The following is a 15568-nucleotide window of genomic DNA, read 5'->3' as shown; positions in this document are numbered from 1 at the left end:
AGAAAGGATGGTGGAAAGAGAAATAAAATAGAATCAGACTTCCTGACCAAATCGGGGGTGGCCCCGCTTTAGCGATGCTCCGCCCCCTTTAAAGCGGCGCACTCCAGCCAGGTTTCCAATGGCGTGGGTCTCTCATGGTCTCATCCGTCAGGAACTCGGCGTGATGGCTGCGGACTCAGTCCAGCGGCGCCACAGTCGTGGGAGGGCCGATCCGCAGGCAGGGGGCGACTTTATTAGAGGCTGGGGGGCACTGTGGGGGGTGGTCTGGTGTGCGAGCCGGCCAAAGGGCGGCCACTATTTAGCAGCTGGGTCCGCGAGCGTCCTCCGCCATGTAGGCCAGCGCGGCCACTGTACGCCGTCACCGTGCGCATGTGCGGCTACGGAGCCGGCATTTCTCCGGGGCGTATCGGCAGCTAGAGCCAGGTGCTCTACACTGCCTTGCTGCTAACCCCAGAAAAACTGGGAATCGCTGGCCGTCTTGCGCCATTTTTTCTGGTATAAAAGGCCACCGTTCCCACGCTACCACGGGGACATAGCCCCAGAATCAGAGAATCCAGCCCAAGGTCTTTGATGCACAGGGATGATAGGTCTTCGTGTTGGTACTTCTTCCTTCGAGGCTTGAGGCAGTTTTCTCGGACAAGCTTGTCTTCTTTTTCTGCAGACTCAGCATCATTTCAGGTTCACAGCAAAGGATGTGTCAGGCACTAACTGCTCTCAGAATAATACAGCAGTTCTTTCACGTCAGCAAGCAGGAGAGAGAGTGTTCCTTCTGCTAAGTACTCTCAGAAGGCATCACACAGGATTCAAATCACTGACCATTGTCAGGCAGAACAATGTCCTTGGCCAACCCACCGCCTGCCAGTTAGCCAATTTAACCAACTCCCTCCTCAACCGGTTCCGAAGATCCACCCGGTGCCAAAGAGCCTGGCTTCTCCTCTCCCAAACATGAAACCTAGGAACTCAAGTGTCCTGGCAAGCAGACTGTTTCAACTTTGAGTCTTCTGCTTAAAAACACATCTTGATAATGGATCCACGGACCAAAATAAAACAAATGGGAACAAAGGAACTAAACAGAAATTACTCTTACTCCAGGGAAATCTGGATAACAATTTGAAAACATTAACACACAGGGCTTTAAAATCAGTGGGATTAATCTAGCACAGACATGATGGGCTGAATGACATCCCTTCTCTATACTATGGGGTCTATTAAACTGTAGACAGGGAACTGCGTGAATAAATGTTCCCAAGTACAACAACAACAACCTGTATTTGCACAGCACTACAAATGTACTAAAATGGCACAAGGAAGGCACTTCACAGGAGCATAACAAAACAAAGTAAGATACTGAGATACAAGACATATTGTCAGTTGACCAACACAATGAAGGAAGTGTCTTAGAGGAAAGAGGTGGAGATTTAGGGAGGGAACACCAGATCTTGGGGGCCTAGACGGCTGAAGGCACAGCCACCAATGGTAGAGCAATTAAAATGGAGAATGCACTCAAGGCCAGATTTAGAGGAGCACAGATATCGCGGAAGGTTGTGAAGTTGGAGATTAGCGAGATAGAAAGGGGCAGGGCCATAGAGGATTTGAAAACAAGGATGAACTTTTAAAATCCAGACATTGATGACTAGGAACAGATGTAGGTCAACAAGCAGAGGGTCACTAAGGGAATGGGACTCGCTGCAAGTCTTGACACTGGCAGCAGCATTATATATCAGATACAAACAACCAATCTCTAGCAGTTAAAACTCCCTGTGAAGTGTGTAAGGATTCTAATGGAATAAAATGGATTTACCTGCATCAGGACAGCAGGACCCAAGTACTTATCTGCATTCCACCAGTAGCTGGGACAGCTGGTACTGCAACAGGCACAGAGGATGCACTCATAAAGACCATCCTGAGAAAAACAAAACAAGCATATTTCATTCAACAAGCAAAACTTCTGCCCATATTCCTTCGGAATGTATAATTCTCTATAAAAGGTGTCCCAAACACAAAACAGCTGAAGGTGCAATAGTCAGAAATGTGGGGTAGATTTTTGTGCAGCTCCTTTAACGCGAAAACAGTATTTACAACAGCATGGGCAAAATGTGATCAAATTAGACACAGTCATCTACAAAGTACCAGCCAGACATCATGTGCAATATTAAAAAGGACTTAAGACATCAGTCTAGTTTGAAGAAAATAATCTCCTGTGTACCACAGCAGCAAAATACAGGTGTGTTCATATTTACAGGTCAAAGCCTGTCCTCAGTTGTGACCAGTCTACCACACTGCGAAATGAATATGGAGCGTTTCGCTGATACATTTGGTGATGTTCTTCAGAGGTTGAAATCAATGTGTCCAATGCTTAAAGTAAAGATCAAATGCAGAGTCAAACATTTCTGAGCCCCAACATGCTCTTCATGCCAACCTTGTTTTATTGTGACGGGTTAACACCCCTCTTCCCACTGTTCTCAGTTTAAAGCTTGCAGTTTTGGCTACTGGAAGAAAGACTACTTGTTCTATACAAGTCATCCTGTGGCCTTACCAGTTTCTGTCTATCCTCTATTGATTGCAGGTACTGCTCCTTGCCCCCTTGAGATTCATCCTTTCTCTTCAGGTATGGTTGAATTGACTTGTATTGAGCATAGAAGTTACTCAGGTCCTGGAGAAAAAAGGTAAGCAAGTCAAACCCAATCTAAAAACATCAGCAAGGCACTCAAGTGGCACCAAAATGGAAATTATTTTAAGGGACAGATTTAAGGCCATTATACTAAGCAGCAGGATAGTCCAATGACAGGTGAACTTTGGAACGTCAGAAAACATATTTAGAGCCACAATTTACCAGACAGTGAGCCTGTAATTTTAGCCCAGTCATTGTGGAGAGCTGTTTTTACAGGGGAACACAACAGCTAAGTCAACAGGTGCCTTGGAGCAGATAACTCATGTGATAAGCAGAATTACACAAACATCCTGAAATGCTGAGCATTCAATAAACCAAAGACTCAAGTTGAATATTCTAAGACATACAGATGATGTAACTTACAACATTTTTTTCAACGCCATGTGGCTTTTCACGATTTCAGGGTGCAGCAGCAGAGTTCGCTGCTGCTGATTGCAAGTTGAATGTTGCAGAAAAGCACACAATGGGGTCCAGGAACCCTGCTGCAGTGAACAGAAGGATACAGAGGGAACAAAGGGGCAAGAGTGGGAACTAACCGGAACAAGATCCTTCACGACATACATGTGAGGTAGTGGGTAAATCTTAGTCACTTTGCCAATATTGCTGTCAATTTTAAAGGTACAGGCCAAGGTGTTGCCACCGTTGATGTTCATGGCACAGGAGCCACATATTCCTGAGAACAGAAATCCATGTATGAAATCCATAGTTGATCATGTTTTCTGAACACTTTCACTAAAGCTTCACACTGCTAGCTCTTCAAATCTGCACAACAATCTGTTTAAAATAAACTAAACATACAAGTCAGTCAGTCTAATCAGCTCCAAAAAGAGACAAAAATGTACTGGCTTTTCTATTTAAAAATAAATTAAGCTATGACAGGTCAAACTACATCAGAATAATGCTAGATAAAGCAGAGGGCAGCACGGTAGCACGGTGGTTAGCATTAATGCTTCACAGCTCCAGGGTCCCAGGTTCGATTCCCGGCTGGGTCACTGTCTGTGCGGACTCTGCACGTCCTCCCCGTGTGTGCGTGGGTTTCCTCCGGGTGCTCCGGTTTCCTCCCACAGTCCAAAGATGTGCGGGTTAGGTGGATTGGCCATGCTAAATTGCCCGTAGTGTCCTAAAAAGTAAGGTTAAGGGGGGGGTTGTTCGGTTACGGGTATAGGGTCGATACGTGGGTTTGAGTAGGGTGATCATTGCTCGGCACAACATCGAGGGCCGAAGGGCCTGTTCTGTGCTGTACTGTTCTATATCTATCTATCTATTAGAACTGTAGCATTGGCACGAGCTCTACAGCAGAGACCAACAGAAGAATTTTAATCCTCTGTCCTAGACAGGAGGGACAGCAGGGTGCAACTGTTTAAAAATAGGAAACTGAACCTCAACACGCCTACTCCCTGTTCAACTGCAGCACATTTGGGGTCAAATAAATATCCCAGAGGTGGATTAATAACATTTAAATGAGGCTCTATGACTTGTCTTTTGTCAGCAATTTAGATACAATGTCTCCAACACAGCTTTCCTTGGGTAACCTGGTAGATTAAGGGAGGCAAAAGTTCCCAATCCAACAGGCAGGTGCCTGTACATAATTACCTCTGGGTTAAATGAAGCACAAGTGCTTTCCCCTCAACATAACCTGGTGCAATTTGTTTGCCTCTTTTCCTATGTTACATTCGGTCTCTGTCCCTCTTAGCCCTCCCTCAAATCATGTCCCTTGGCCTTGAAAATGTCCCAAGTGGTCAATGGCTACTGTCTTATATATGTAACCTTTTATACACACATCAGCTAGCACTCAATCTGGCCAGCTACTGAGCGCGAATAGGAGCAAAACACAAAACAAATTCTAGTCAGAAGCTGTCATTAAATTCAGATGGACTTCCTCATTCCCAACACGGTAGTATGGTGGTTAGCATAAATGCTTCACAGCTCCAGGGTCCCAGGTTCGATTCCCGGCTGGGTCACTGTCTGTGCGGAGTCTGCACATCCTCCCCGTGTGTGCGTGGGTTTCCTCCGGGTGCTCCGGTTTCCTCCCACAGTCCAAAGATGTGCGGGTTAGGTGAATTGGCCATGCTAAATTGCCCGTAGTGTCCTAAAAAGTAAGGTTAAGGGGGGGGTTGTTGGGTTACGGGTATAAGGTGGATACGGGGTTTGAGTAGGGTGATCATTGCTCGGCACAACATCGAGGGCCGAAGGGCCTGTTCTGTACTGTTCTATGTTCTATTTCCAGGTTCCTGATATTTAACAAGGGCCAGCACTCCTTTCTCGTAAATATTGCTGCTTCAGTTTGTCTGATCCCACAACCTCCATTTTAAGTTATAGAAATTACTCAATCCACTCAACAATATGGGGATCTAATTTTGACCGTGTCAAACACCTCATTCTAAGCAATAGATTACCACCTTTCAGAATTCTGCTTCCGATCCCAGATGTTTGCAGCTGTAGAACCTCAACCACAAAAGTTAACGTATGCCTACGCATCATTGCCACGCAGCAAGGGATTATGATCTCGCAGCAGCAGCTAATGAAGAAATAATTAGAAACTCAATTCTTGACTGAAGGTTCATTGGGCATATGGGGCATTTTTTTAGATGCAGCTCTGGCCTGAAGTATGGACATTGGGCACAAAGAATGGTCACAAATACCAACTCATACTTTGGGCATTTTCAACAGGAAACCACAAGCTTCAACGGAACATTGAAATGTTTAGGCCAAGGGGAGTCAATTGTTGCTGACACTGGAGTGGTGTTGCACCCAAGATGTGCATATAGGTCATTCAAGAATTGTCATTCTCCAGTGCTCATATAGGCTGTTATTAACTATGCTAATGATTGTTTTAAGAATTGTATTTAACAAGTGTCGAGATGTATACACTAACCTTGTCTAAAGCCCAATTTCTATTCACAGAAACTTATACAATACTAATTTTATTCTGAAATGCAGACACTGAACTGTCCATCTCTCTATGAGACATATACACACACACACACACTGATGTACACTTAATTCTCACCCTCTCTGCAAGATCTTCGGAAGGTCAATGTGGAGTCCACCTCATTCTTGATTTTGATAAGAGCATCCAGTACCATCGGACCGCATCTACATATTTGGTGTTACAACAGAAATATCAGTTTTAATTCTCTGAAACACAACTTGTATTTGTATGTCATCTTTAATGTAGTTAAAAGTCCCAGGGGCACGTCACGCGAACTTAGTCAGACAAAAATTGACAGAGCCAAAGAAAGAGACACAAGGCCACCTGATCAAATGGTTTCAAGTCTGTATTAAATAAGGAGAGGGATGGATACAAGGTTGTCAAGAGGGAATTAAAAAACTTCCAGTTTAGAAGACTGGAGACACACCCAACAATGCAGGAAAGGAAGGAAACTAATCCTCTACTGCTGGAGGAGGAGAAAGATTACAGAATACAGTCGAGATATGAATACAAGACTTAGATCCATATCTTGGGAGTGTTACCAAAGGAACAAGAAAATCCAGAAGGAATTTTAAACTTCTCTGCTTGTCAGTACTCTCTTAACTCTTGAGGTTAAATAAACTCGGGAGAGTTTAAAGACAGGCTGTTTGTAAGGAATGGACTTGGCAGATCAGAAGGCCTTTTTTCATTTCTCTCACTATACATTTACTGCTCCCAACCCTGCTGGAAAACAATCAAAATCACCCTTCCCAAGGAGCACCATGACAAAGAGCGCACCATCATATTAAAACCCAAATAAATTAGAAATAACTTTAATGATGACCATGAAACTATTGTTGATTGTTGTAAAACAAAAGAACCCATCTGGTTCTCTATGTCATTTCGGGAAGGCAATCTGCTACCCTTACCCTGTCTGGTCTATATGTCACTCCAGCCACACAGCAATGTGGTTGACTCTTAAAAGCTCTCTGAAATGTACTAGCAAACCACTCAATTCAAGGGGAATTAGGGAGGGGAAATAAACGAGGTCCACATCCCCTGAACAAATTTTCACAGGGGAGGCAATGGCGTAGTGGTATTGTCACTGGTCTAGTAATCCAGAGATCCTGCATAATGCTCTGCGACCCTGCCATCCTTAACTGGTCTCATCTAATGTTTCTCCAGATTCACAGCAATGTGGCTAACTCTTAGCTGCCCACGCAAGAGCAATTAGGGATGGGCAATAAATGCTGGCCCATGAGTGAATTTAAAAAAGCACTGTCTGTCCAGTGCATTCAGATGAGAAACCTGGTGCACTTCCTTTAACGATACTCACGCATTCAGATCAATGTCATAGGTTTGCATACGAGGCTTGTCGCCAGGCTTATCAGGATTCCATCTGTAAATTGCAAACTTCTTAATGCGAGATTCCGCCTGTGCAGAAGGTGCAGCAGCCGCTGCTGCTGTCTGTGCATTGCGGGATGACTGCAATGGAACGTAAAGCTAATAGTCAATCCATGAACCATATCCAAACAACTAAGTTTCTCTTGTACACAAGGCCAAAGATCATTACAAAAAAATACACCTACTGGATTCGTCTAGCTTGCCACTAATATTTCAGGAACCAGGGCCACGAGAATTACCCTAATTAAGTAAAATCCCCCCTCCCTTCTGGGGCATAGTTTGTGAATCAGATGATCCACCTTTTTGTGCAAGTATAATTAGCTTTATTGGTGTTGAGGGACAGCACAGTGGTTAGCACTGCTGCCTCACGATGCTGAGGGCCCAGGTTCGATCCTGGCCCCGGGTCACTGTCTGTGTGGAGTTTGCACATTCTCGCCATGTCTGCGTGGGTCTCACCCACAGAACCCAAAGATATGTAGGGTAGGTGGGTTGGCCATGTTAAATTGCTCCTTAAATCGGAGAAAAAAAAGGAGTGGGTACTCTAAATTTTAAAAGAACCTTCGGGCAGAACATATGGGCATGATTGGTTGGGCCCCTCTCACACCGCTTGCAACTATTCTCAACTACCTCAAACAGCTGGTCATCTTTGCCTTCGATAAGTGCACCCTGCACAATCCCCATCTTCTGCCAGCCTCCCTTCTTAAACAGGGGTGTTACATTAGCCATTTTCCAGTCCTCTGGGACCCTCCCTGCCTCCAGTGATTCCACTAATGGCTCCACAATCTCCTCAGCTACCTCCTTTAGAACCCTGGAATGTAGTCCATTTGGTCCAGGCGATATATCCACCTTCAGACCTTTCAGTTTCCCCAGATCCTTTGATTTAGTGATAGCCACTACACTCACCTCTGCCCCGATTCTCCTGAAGTTCTGGTATCCCACTGGTGTCTTCCACTGTGAAGACTGATGCAAAGTAACTATTTAGTTCTTCTGCCGTATCTTTGTTTCCCATTACTACTTCTCAAGCCTCATTTCCAGTGGTCCAATTTCTATTCTTGCCTCGCTCTTACCTTTCATATATTGAAAAATATTCTTGCTATCTTCTTTTCTATTACTATCTAGCTTACACTCATTTTATCATCTTCTCCCCCCCTTATTGTTTATTTAGTTGTCCTCTGCTCGCTTTTAAAGACTTCCCAATCCTCTGGCTTCCCACTAATCCTCACCACCACGTATGTTTTTTCTTTTGCTTTTATGCTGTCAAGGATAGAATAAAAGCAAAAGAAAAAACTAGTGGGCTCTGTCACAAGCTGCTCCAAAAATCCACCTCTTAAGACAGTCCACAAATTTATTTTCTTGGGATCCAGTACCAACCTGATTTTCCCAGTCCACCTGCATATTGAAGTCCCCTTAAGAATTTTGTGTTTCAATTGCATAACCCCTTATTTTTCTAAATTATAGGGGATCTATGCCTAGTCTACACAATCTCTCCTCAGAGAACTGTCTCCCTCATCCCAGGAATAATCTAATGAAACATCATACTCCCTCTAAAGTATATCCTTCCTTAGCCAAGATCAAAAATATGCATAGTTCACAAGGGGTGTTCTCAACAAAGCCCACTGCAAGACTCCTTTACTTTAATATGCCAATCGTTTGTATTAAAGGCAAACATGCTTTTCTAATTGCTCGCTATACCAACATGTTCACTCAAATTTGTGTACAAGGAAACCTAAATCCCTCCCAACACTTCTCAGTTTCTCATCACTTAAAAAGAAATCAGATTTCCTAATTTTTCAACAAAATTGGATAACTTTACACTTCTCCATATTATAGTTTATCAGCTATGTTCTCATACATGCACTCACGTAACCTGGCTTTATCCCTTTGTAGCTGCTATGCATCCTCCTCACAACTTACAAGGTTGATGCAAACTTTTACAATACTTGTTCCCCTCATCCAAGCCATGGATATGGATTGTAAATAACCGAGGCTTAGCACTGATCATTGCAGTACCCAATTAGTTAAAACCTGCCAAACCCAAAAATGACTTCATAGAATCATAGAATTTAGAGTGCAGAAGGAGGCCATTCAGCCCACCGTGTCTGCACCAGCCCTTGGAAAAAGCACCCTACTTAAGTCCACACCTCCAGCCTATCCCCGTAACCCAATCTAATCTTTTGGACACGAAGGGGCAATTTAGCATGGTCAATCCACCTAACCTGCACATCTTTGGACTGTCGGAGGAAACAGATAGACATGGGAAGTGCAAATCCAATCACCCAAGGCCAGAATTGAACCTGGGTCCCTAGAGCTGGAGGCAGCAGTGCTAACCATTGTACCACCATGCCGCCTGTTTTCCACCCGTTAGCCAATCTCCAATCCATGCTAACATGTACCTCCAAACTCAAGCCCAAAATTTATGCAAATAATTTTGGGCACATCTCAGGAGGAACATATTGATCTTGGATTGCAAACTTACCAAAATTGGACCACAACCTAAATAGTTAAACTGTGAACACAGGTTGCACCTTTAGGTGTATTAGACATTGAGGGGGTATTTAATCAGAGGTGCCTAAAATGGTAACAATGGAGTAGATACGGAGAAGTTATTCCCTCTGGCGGTGGAATCCAGGACAAGGGTGCACAACCTTAAAATTAAGTGCTGAACTATATTATAGCACAATGCACCTTTTCAAAGGAAGGGCTAATTGGTGAGGACGGAAGGGCAAAAATGCAGCAAGGTCACAGTCACAAAGGTGGAGGTTGAAACGCAATTGCTGGAATCCACAGAGCTGTAGGAACCGTGAGCACAGGTCTTATTAAATCACTTCGATGGGGGAAAAGTTATGGGTGTGTGGGTGGGGACAGCAGGTTGGGCAGTTCATGCTTTTGAGTTTCCTCTTGAAAAAAAAATCATATCCTTTGGCTCAATGATCCTCAGCAAGCTTGGCGCACTAACTCCCAAGTTCTTCTGTGGAAAACAGGATCCAGTGCAGGTCGACGGGGCCAGATGATCTCTCCAGCCTTACATGTGTTTTCCGGGAGTACTTGTCGCTTTTGGGGGCAGGGAGGGAGGTTGCTTAGTGTTGGCCGTCGCCGCCTCAGCGCTGATGACCTTCACAGGGCACCGGTGCGGCCATTCCCTTCCCCCAATCCGGGTATCATCCCCCGAGCCCCCCCGCCTGGGGTCAGAGGTCACCCCCCTGGATACCGCTTGAGACCCCTTCTCTCCTCACCTGGAGACAGAGCGCCCGCCGCTGCACCCAGGCCCCGCTCCGTCTCAGACACACCGCCGCCATCTTCAGGGGGAGTGGGACGGACGGTGGGGGGGAACGATGGCCGGCGTCGGATCTCCGCGAATAAACCGGCTCCGACGGAAGGCGGAATCCGGAGGCGTTCCCGTCAAGCCCAGCACTCCGGAGGCGGCGAGTGTCAATAGTGTCCTCCGACGGAAAACACACACGATCGGGCGCTCGCGCCCTGCGGCGTCCGCGTCGCCTCCCAGCTCTTAAAGGGGCAGCAGCCTCAGGGCCCCCAACACTTGCTCACCCAGAACCAAAGCTGGACGTTCGAAACCAAAATGCCATTTGCAGGAAAAGCTCTGGCAGCAGGAAACAGCGACTACCTTTAACGTAATGAGACGTCCCGCGGTGCTGCTTCACAGTAACTTTCTACGGATAAAAACAAATTACTGCGGGTGCTGAAATCTGGAACAAATAGAAAAGGCTGGACAATCTGAGCAGGTTTGACAGCATCTGTGGAGAGAGAAGGGAGCAAATCTCTCGAGTCCTGATGACTCTTTGTCAAAGCTTTGACAAAATCAGAAAATGCTGGACAATCTGAGCAGGTCTGACAGCATCTGTGGAGAGAGAAGGGAGCTAACCTCTCCAGTTCTGATGAATCTTTATAGAATATAGAACAGTACAGCACAGAACAGGCCCTTCGGCCCTCGATGTTGTGCCGAGCAATGATCACCCTACTCAAACCCACTATCGACCCTATACCCGTAACCGAACAACCCCCCCCTTAACCTTACTTTTTAGGACACTACGGGCAATTTAGCATGGCCAATCCACCTAACCCGCACATCTTTGGACTGTGGGAGGAAACCAGAGCACCCGGAGGAAACCCACGCACACAGGGGGAGGACGTGCAGACTCCGCACAGACAGTGACCCAGCCGGGAATCGAACCTGGGACCCTGGAGCTGTGAAGCATTTATGCTAACCACCATGCTACCGTGCTGCCCCTTTGTCAAAGCTTTGGTCCAAAGATGTGCAGGTTACAATAATAATCTTTATTCATGTCACAAGTAGGCTTACATTAACACTACAATGAAGTTACTGTGAAAATCCCCTAGTCGCCACGTTCCGCTGCCTGTTGGGGTAGATGGAGGGTGAATTTAGAATGTCAAATTCACCTCACAAGCGCATCTTTTGGGACTTGTGGGAGGAAACTGGAGCACCCAAAGGAAACTCACGCAGACACAGGGAGAACGTGCAGGCTCCGCACAGACAGTGGCCCAAGCTGGGAATTGAACCCAGGTCCCTGGTGCTGTGAAGCAACAGTGTTAACCACTGTGCTACAATGCGGTTAGGTGGATTGACCATGCTAAATTACCTCTTAGTAGGGTTACTGGGTTACGGGGATCAGGAGGATGGTGTGGGCTTAAGTAGGGTGATGTTTCAAAGGGCCAGTGCAGACTCGATGTGCCAAATGGCCTCCTTCTGCACTGTAGGATTCTGATTATGTATATTATGACATTCAAATGTCCTTCAAAACAGTAGAATTATTACTACTGCACAGGCCAGACACAATTTACAAAACCAGCTAAGCTCTTATTTTAAGTCACTGAAAGCTGCACAGAATATTAAACACCATGTTTTTCCTTAATTGTTGGTACGTATTGGGAGACACTTGCAAAAAAAAAGACAGTCACAAAGATAACTAGTTCATGCTACTGAAGTCAATACACACTCATATATATGCTCATAATATATGAAGGCATTAGTTCATCGCCAATTTAAAAGAAAAGTTATTTTTAATAAACTATTTTCTGTTTCAAAAACAATACAAATTCAACAGTAAAAAAACCAAAATCTTTGCAAACATACACACTTGGCATCATTACAACTGGCTTTTTCTTTTAAACTGCATCAACAAATCAAGTCTAGTCACTGGTTTCCGAAGACTTCCAGATCACCTTACAGGTTTTGGTGTAGAGTCAATTTTTGGACTGAAGGTTTTGGTTCAGTGCTGAAAAATGGCCCTTTTTCTTTTTCAGAGATTTGGTACTTCAAACACTGAAATCTGAACTGGTTTACATGCTGGTAGGAGCTGATCAAGCGCTCATATTTTGGTACTTCCTCGCTGGAATCATGTGACCTACATAGGACATTTCTTAAGATTCGATAAATTGTATTGAAGTATCATTTAGCTTTTCAGTTTAAAAAAAATAATTTAGTGTACCCAATTATTTTTTTCCAATTAAGGGGCAATTTAGCACGGCCAATCCACCTAACCTGCAAATCTTTGAGTTGTAGGGGTGAAACCCACACAGACATTGGGAGAATGTGCAAACTCCACACGGACAGTGACCTGGGGTCGGGATCAAACCTGGGTCCTCAGTGCATAGGCAGAAGTGCTAACCACTGCGCCACCATGCCGCTCTCGAAGTATCATTTAGTTCTACAAATCTGAACTACATTTCCTACATCTGTTAAGAAACCTATACTCTCCTTCCGAGCTCAGAAACACTGATCCCCGACAAACCTCAGGCCTTTCACATATGTGTTGGCTAGGAAATGGCTGCATGCGCATATATCAGCTATTTGACGTTCTTCAGGCAGAGGACCGGCCCTGCATATCTGTGCAGATGAAAGAAAGGACAAAAGAGTACAAAAACACAGGTTAGATGATCTGCAATAGAGTACTTTTGTTGAGTTAGACACAGGAGGGGGACAAGGAGAGGTTCCAAAAGGATGACCCAGGCAAGATACAAAAATGGACAGAAATAGATCCCATTAAGTTATAGGAGCACAGAAATAGACTCCAAATGAAAGAAAAATCTGCGGTGAGCAGACGCTAAGTAAAGTGGGCACAAGAGAAGCCCTGAAATCTGAGAAGGCAGCCAAAATTGGTCACAGAATCCCTACAGTGCAGAAGGAGGCCATTTGGCTCATTGAGTTTGCACCAACCCTCTGAAAGAATACCCTACCTCGATCCACTTGCCTGCATATCTTTGGATACAAAGGGGCAATTTAGCATCGCCAACCCACCTAACTTGCACATCTTTGGACTGTGGGAGGAAATCAGAGCACCCGGAGGAAACCCATGCAGACAATGTGTAAACTCCACACGGGCAGGCACCCCAGGCCAGAATTCAACTCGAGTGCCTGGTGCTGTGAGGCACCAGTGCTAACCTCTGTGCCTCCCAATGCTGCAGGCCTTTGGGGGCAAAGATACCCCTTTGGAGCAGTGTTCTGCAGAGCATGGCGGAAGATCTGAAATTGTGCTTGATAGGTACAGTTCGAATGCACTCTGAAATCCAGGGAAATTAATCTCAGAAGGCAAGATTGAAACCTTGCGAGGAGCGTAATTGTTGAAGCTGTCAAAGTGGGAGTGACTTTTGGAAAGAATTCTAAGGTGTGACCTCCAAAGATGGAGGTTGAAAATCCTCGTGAAAAAGTTGAAGCTTCAGTAAGATTGATTGGTTCACAATATGACTAAAGTGTGAAGAGTTGTGTGTCTGTTAATTTACCCATATTTACCCTGAAGTATAGATCCAGAAGGTACGAAGAAAAGTAAATATATCTACATCAACCTGTCCATGTAATAAAAGTATTTTTCTTAATGGACAAAGGCTTAGGCTGACTTGCCTGTCTAGTCGTGACTCATACCAGAGGAATTTACAACCTTTAGAAATCAGCAGGGACCTCGTCATACTAGATACGCTAATGTCCCGTGTGACTAGAAAATCAAATTCCAAAGAAACGCACCAACATCCGTTGCATTTCTATGGTATGTCTGCAAGGGCAAAAGTAACCCTGATTCCTCAATTAACTACCTCAAGATTTAGACCTGGCAAAATACATCTGTTGTCCAGAACTCAGGAGTAGATGTGGGAGGTATGTCACATGACCTCCCCAAGCTGCTAGAACCTGTAATATTGCCATGTTGGACTGAACTCGGGCAGTCTACCAATTTTCCACCTAACAGGTAGTAGGAGAAAGCTCTGTCCGGGGTAAATTGCCTGGCCCTCATCTACGCCGTGTACCAGAATATCAGAACTCCTGTATCTGTGCCTATCCGGCTCATTCATCCCTACGTGCCTTCTGCCATAGTAGGAAGTCATCACTTCTGGAAAGACAGATCACCCTGCAACAGTTTCAGCCTGCTAACCTCTGATGGAATACACCATTGGACTTTTGATTCTAGATTCTGAACACAAGTGAAATCATAACTCTTATTTTTATCGTGCGATGCACGATCAATAACTCTCGAAGTGAGATTGGAGCTAAATTGAAGGCTTTATTAGACTAAATGTTTCCCCCAGCAGCGCAGGTACAGAATGCTGCAGCTAGGGAGACATAGACTCTTACTGGCGGAACCAGAAGGCAGGCTTCACCAATGATCTTACTGTCTCAGGTACCTCCCACACCAATGATCTTACAGCATCAACCTAGGTACCGTAATACCTCTAATACCGACTACCACATTCACCCCTGTTAAAAAAAAAAGTCCGGCGGGGGTGGTGGTTTCGCGTTATACAGTGGTAGAGGTGATGGTGGTAACCGTCGGTGGTACAGTGTTTTGCCTTATTACATGTCACAACTATTTACAGTATTCATTTACATGCACATATCAAAATGAAGCAATTAGTCGATCGGGGGCCCTGGTTGTCCTCTGTGATCGTCGCAGATTCGGGGGTGATGTAGGCACTGGCTCGGACATCCGTGACTCCGGGAGCGTGACTTTGGCTTCTTCAGCAGCTTCATCACCCCTGGGTGGGACCAGTGGAAGAACCGATCCACCTGGGAAGGGGGCAGCCGTGGGGTGCGCCGGTGGGAGGGAGGCTGGGGTTGGTGTGTGGGGGGGGGGTGCCAGGTCCCATAGGGAGACCGTATCCTGCCGGCCATCGGGGTACGCCACGTAGACGTACTGGGGGTTAGTGTGAAGGAGGTGGACCCTCTCAACCAATGGGTCCGACTTGTGCGCCCGCACCTGTTTGTGGAGCAGAATGGATCCAGGAGTTGCCAGTCAGGTTGGGAGCGAGGTCCCGGAGGAGGATTTCCTAGGGAAGGCAAGGAGACGTTCATGAGGTGTTTCGTTAGCCATGGTACACAGCAGTGATCAGATGGAGTGAAGTGTATCGGGAAGGACCTCCTGCCAGCGGGAGACTGGGAGATTCCTGGACCGTAGGGCCAGTAGGACGGTCTTCCAGACCGTTCCGTTCTCCCTCTCTACTTGTCCGTTTCCCCGGGGGTTATAACTGGTCGTCCTTCTCGAGGCAATGCCCTTGCTGGGCAGGAATTGACGCAGTTCGTCGCTCATGGAGGAGGACCCCCTATCGCTGTGTATGTAGGC

The 15568-nt window shown here is 45.7% G+C and overlaps 1 protein-coding gene and 1 long non-coding RNA gene across 2 annotated transcripts in view; one reads left to right on the top strand and one right to left on the bottom strand.

The window, feature by feature from the left end:
- Positions 1 to 10514, bottom strand: part of sdhb (succinate dehydrogenase complex, subunit B, iron sulfur (Ip)) — a 37714-nt gene extending 27200 nt beyond the window's left edge. Inside the window, exons 1-6 of the mRNA XM_038773150.1 lie at positions 10220 to 10514; positions 6919 to 7067; positions 5682 to 5767; positions 3208 to 3344; positions 2537 to 2653; positions 1802 to 1903 (exon numbers count right to left, since the gene is read on the bottom strand). Of these exons, the coding sequence (XP_038629078.1) occupies positions 1802 to 1903; positions 2537 to 2653; positions 3208 to 3344; positions 5682 to 5767; positions 6919 to 7067; positions 10220 to 10282 (654 nt within the window). The 5' untranslated portion in view covers positions 10283 to 10514. The remainder of the gene's footprint in view (positions 1 to 1801; positions 1904 to 2536; positions 2654 to 3207; positions 3345 to 5681; positions 5768 to 6918; positions 7068 to 10219) is intronic.
- LOC119950591 overlaps positions 9741 to 15568 on the top strand; it is a 58212-nt gene continuing 52384 nt past the window's right edge. Inside the window, exon 1 of the long non-coding RNA XR_005457364.1 lies at positions 9741 to 9786. This is a non-coding gene — a long non-coding RNA (uncharacterized LOC119950591). The remainder of the gene's footprint in view (positions 9787 to 15568) is intronic.

This window comes from Scyliorhinus canicula, chromosome 16, assembly GCF_902713615.1.
Source record: "Scyliorhinus canicula chromosome 16, sScyCan1.1, whole genome shotgun sequence".
Lineage (NCBI taxonomy): Eukaryota > Metazoa > Chordata > Chondrichthyes > Carcharhiniformes > Scyliorhinidae > Scyliorhinus > Scyliorhinus canicula.
This window is presented reverse-complemented; position numbering and strand designations above follow the sequence as displayed.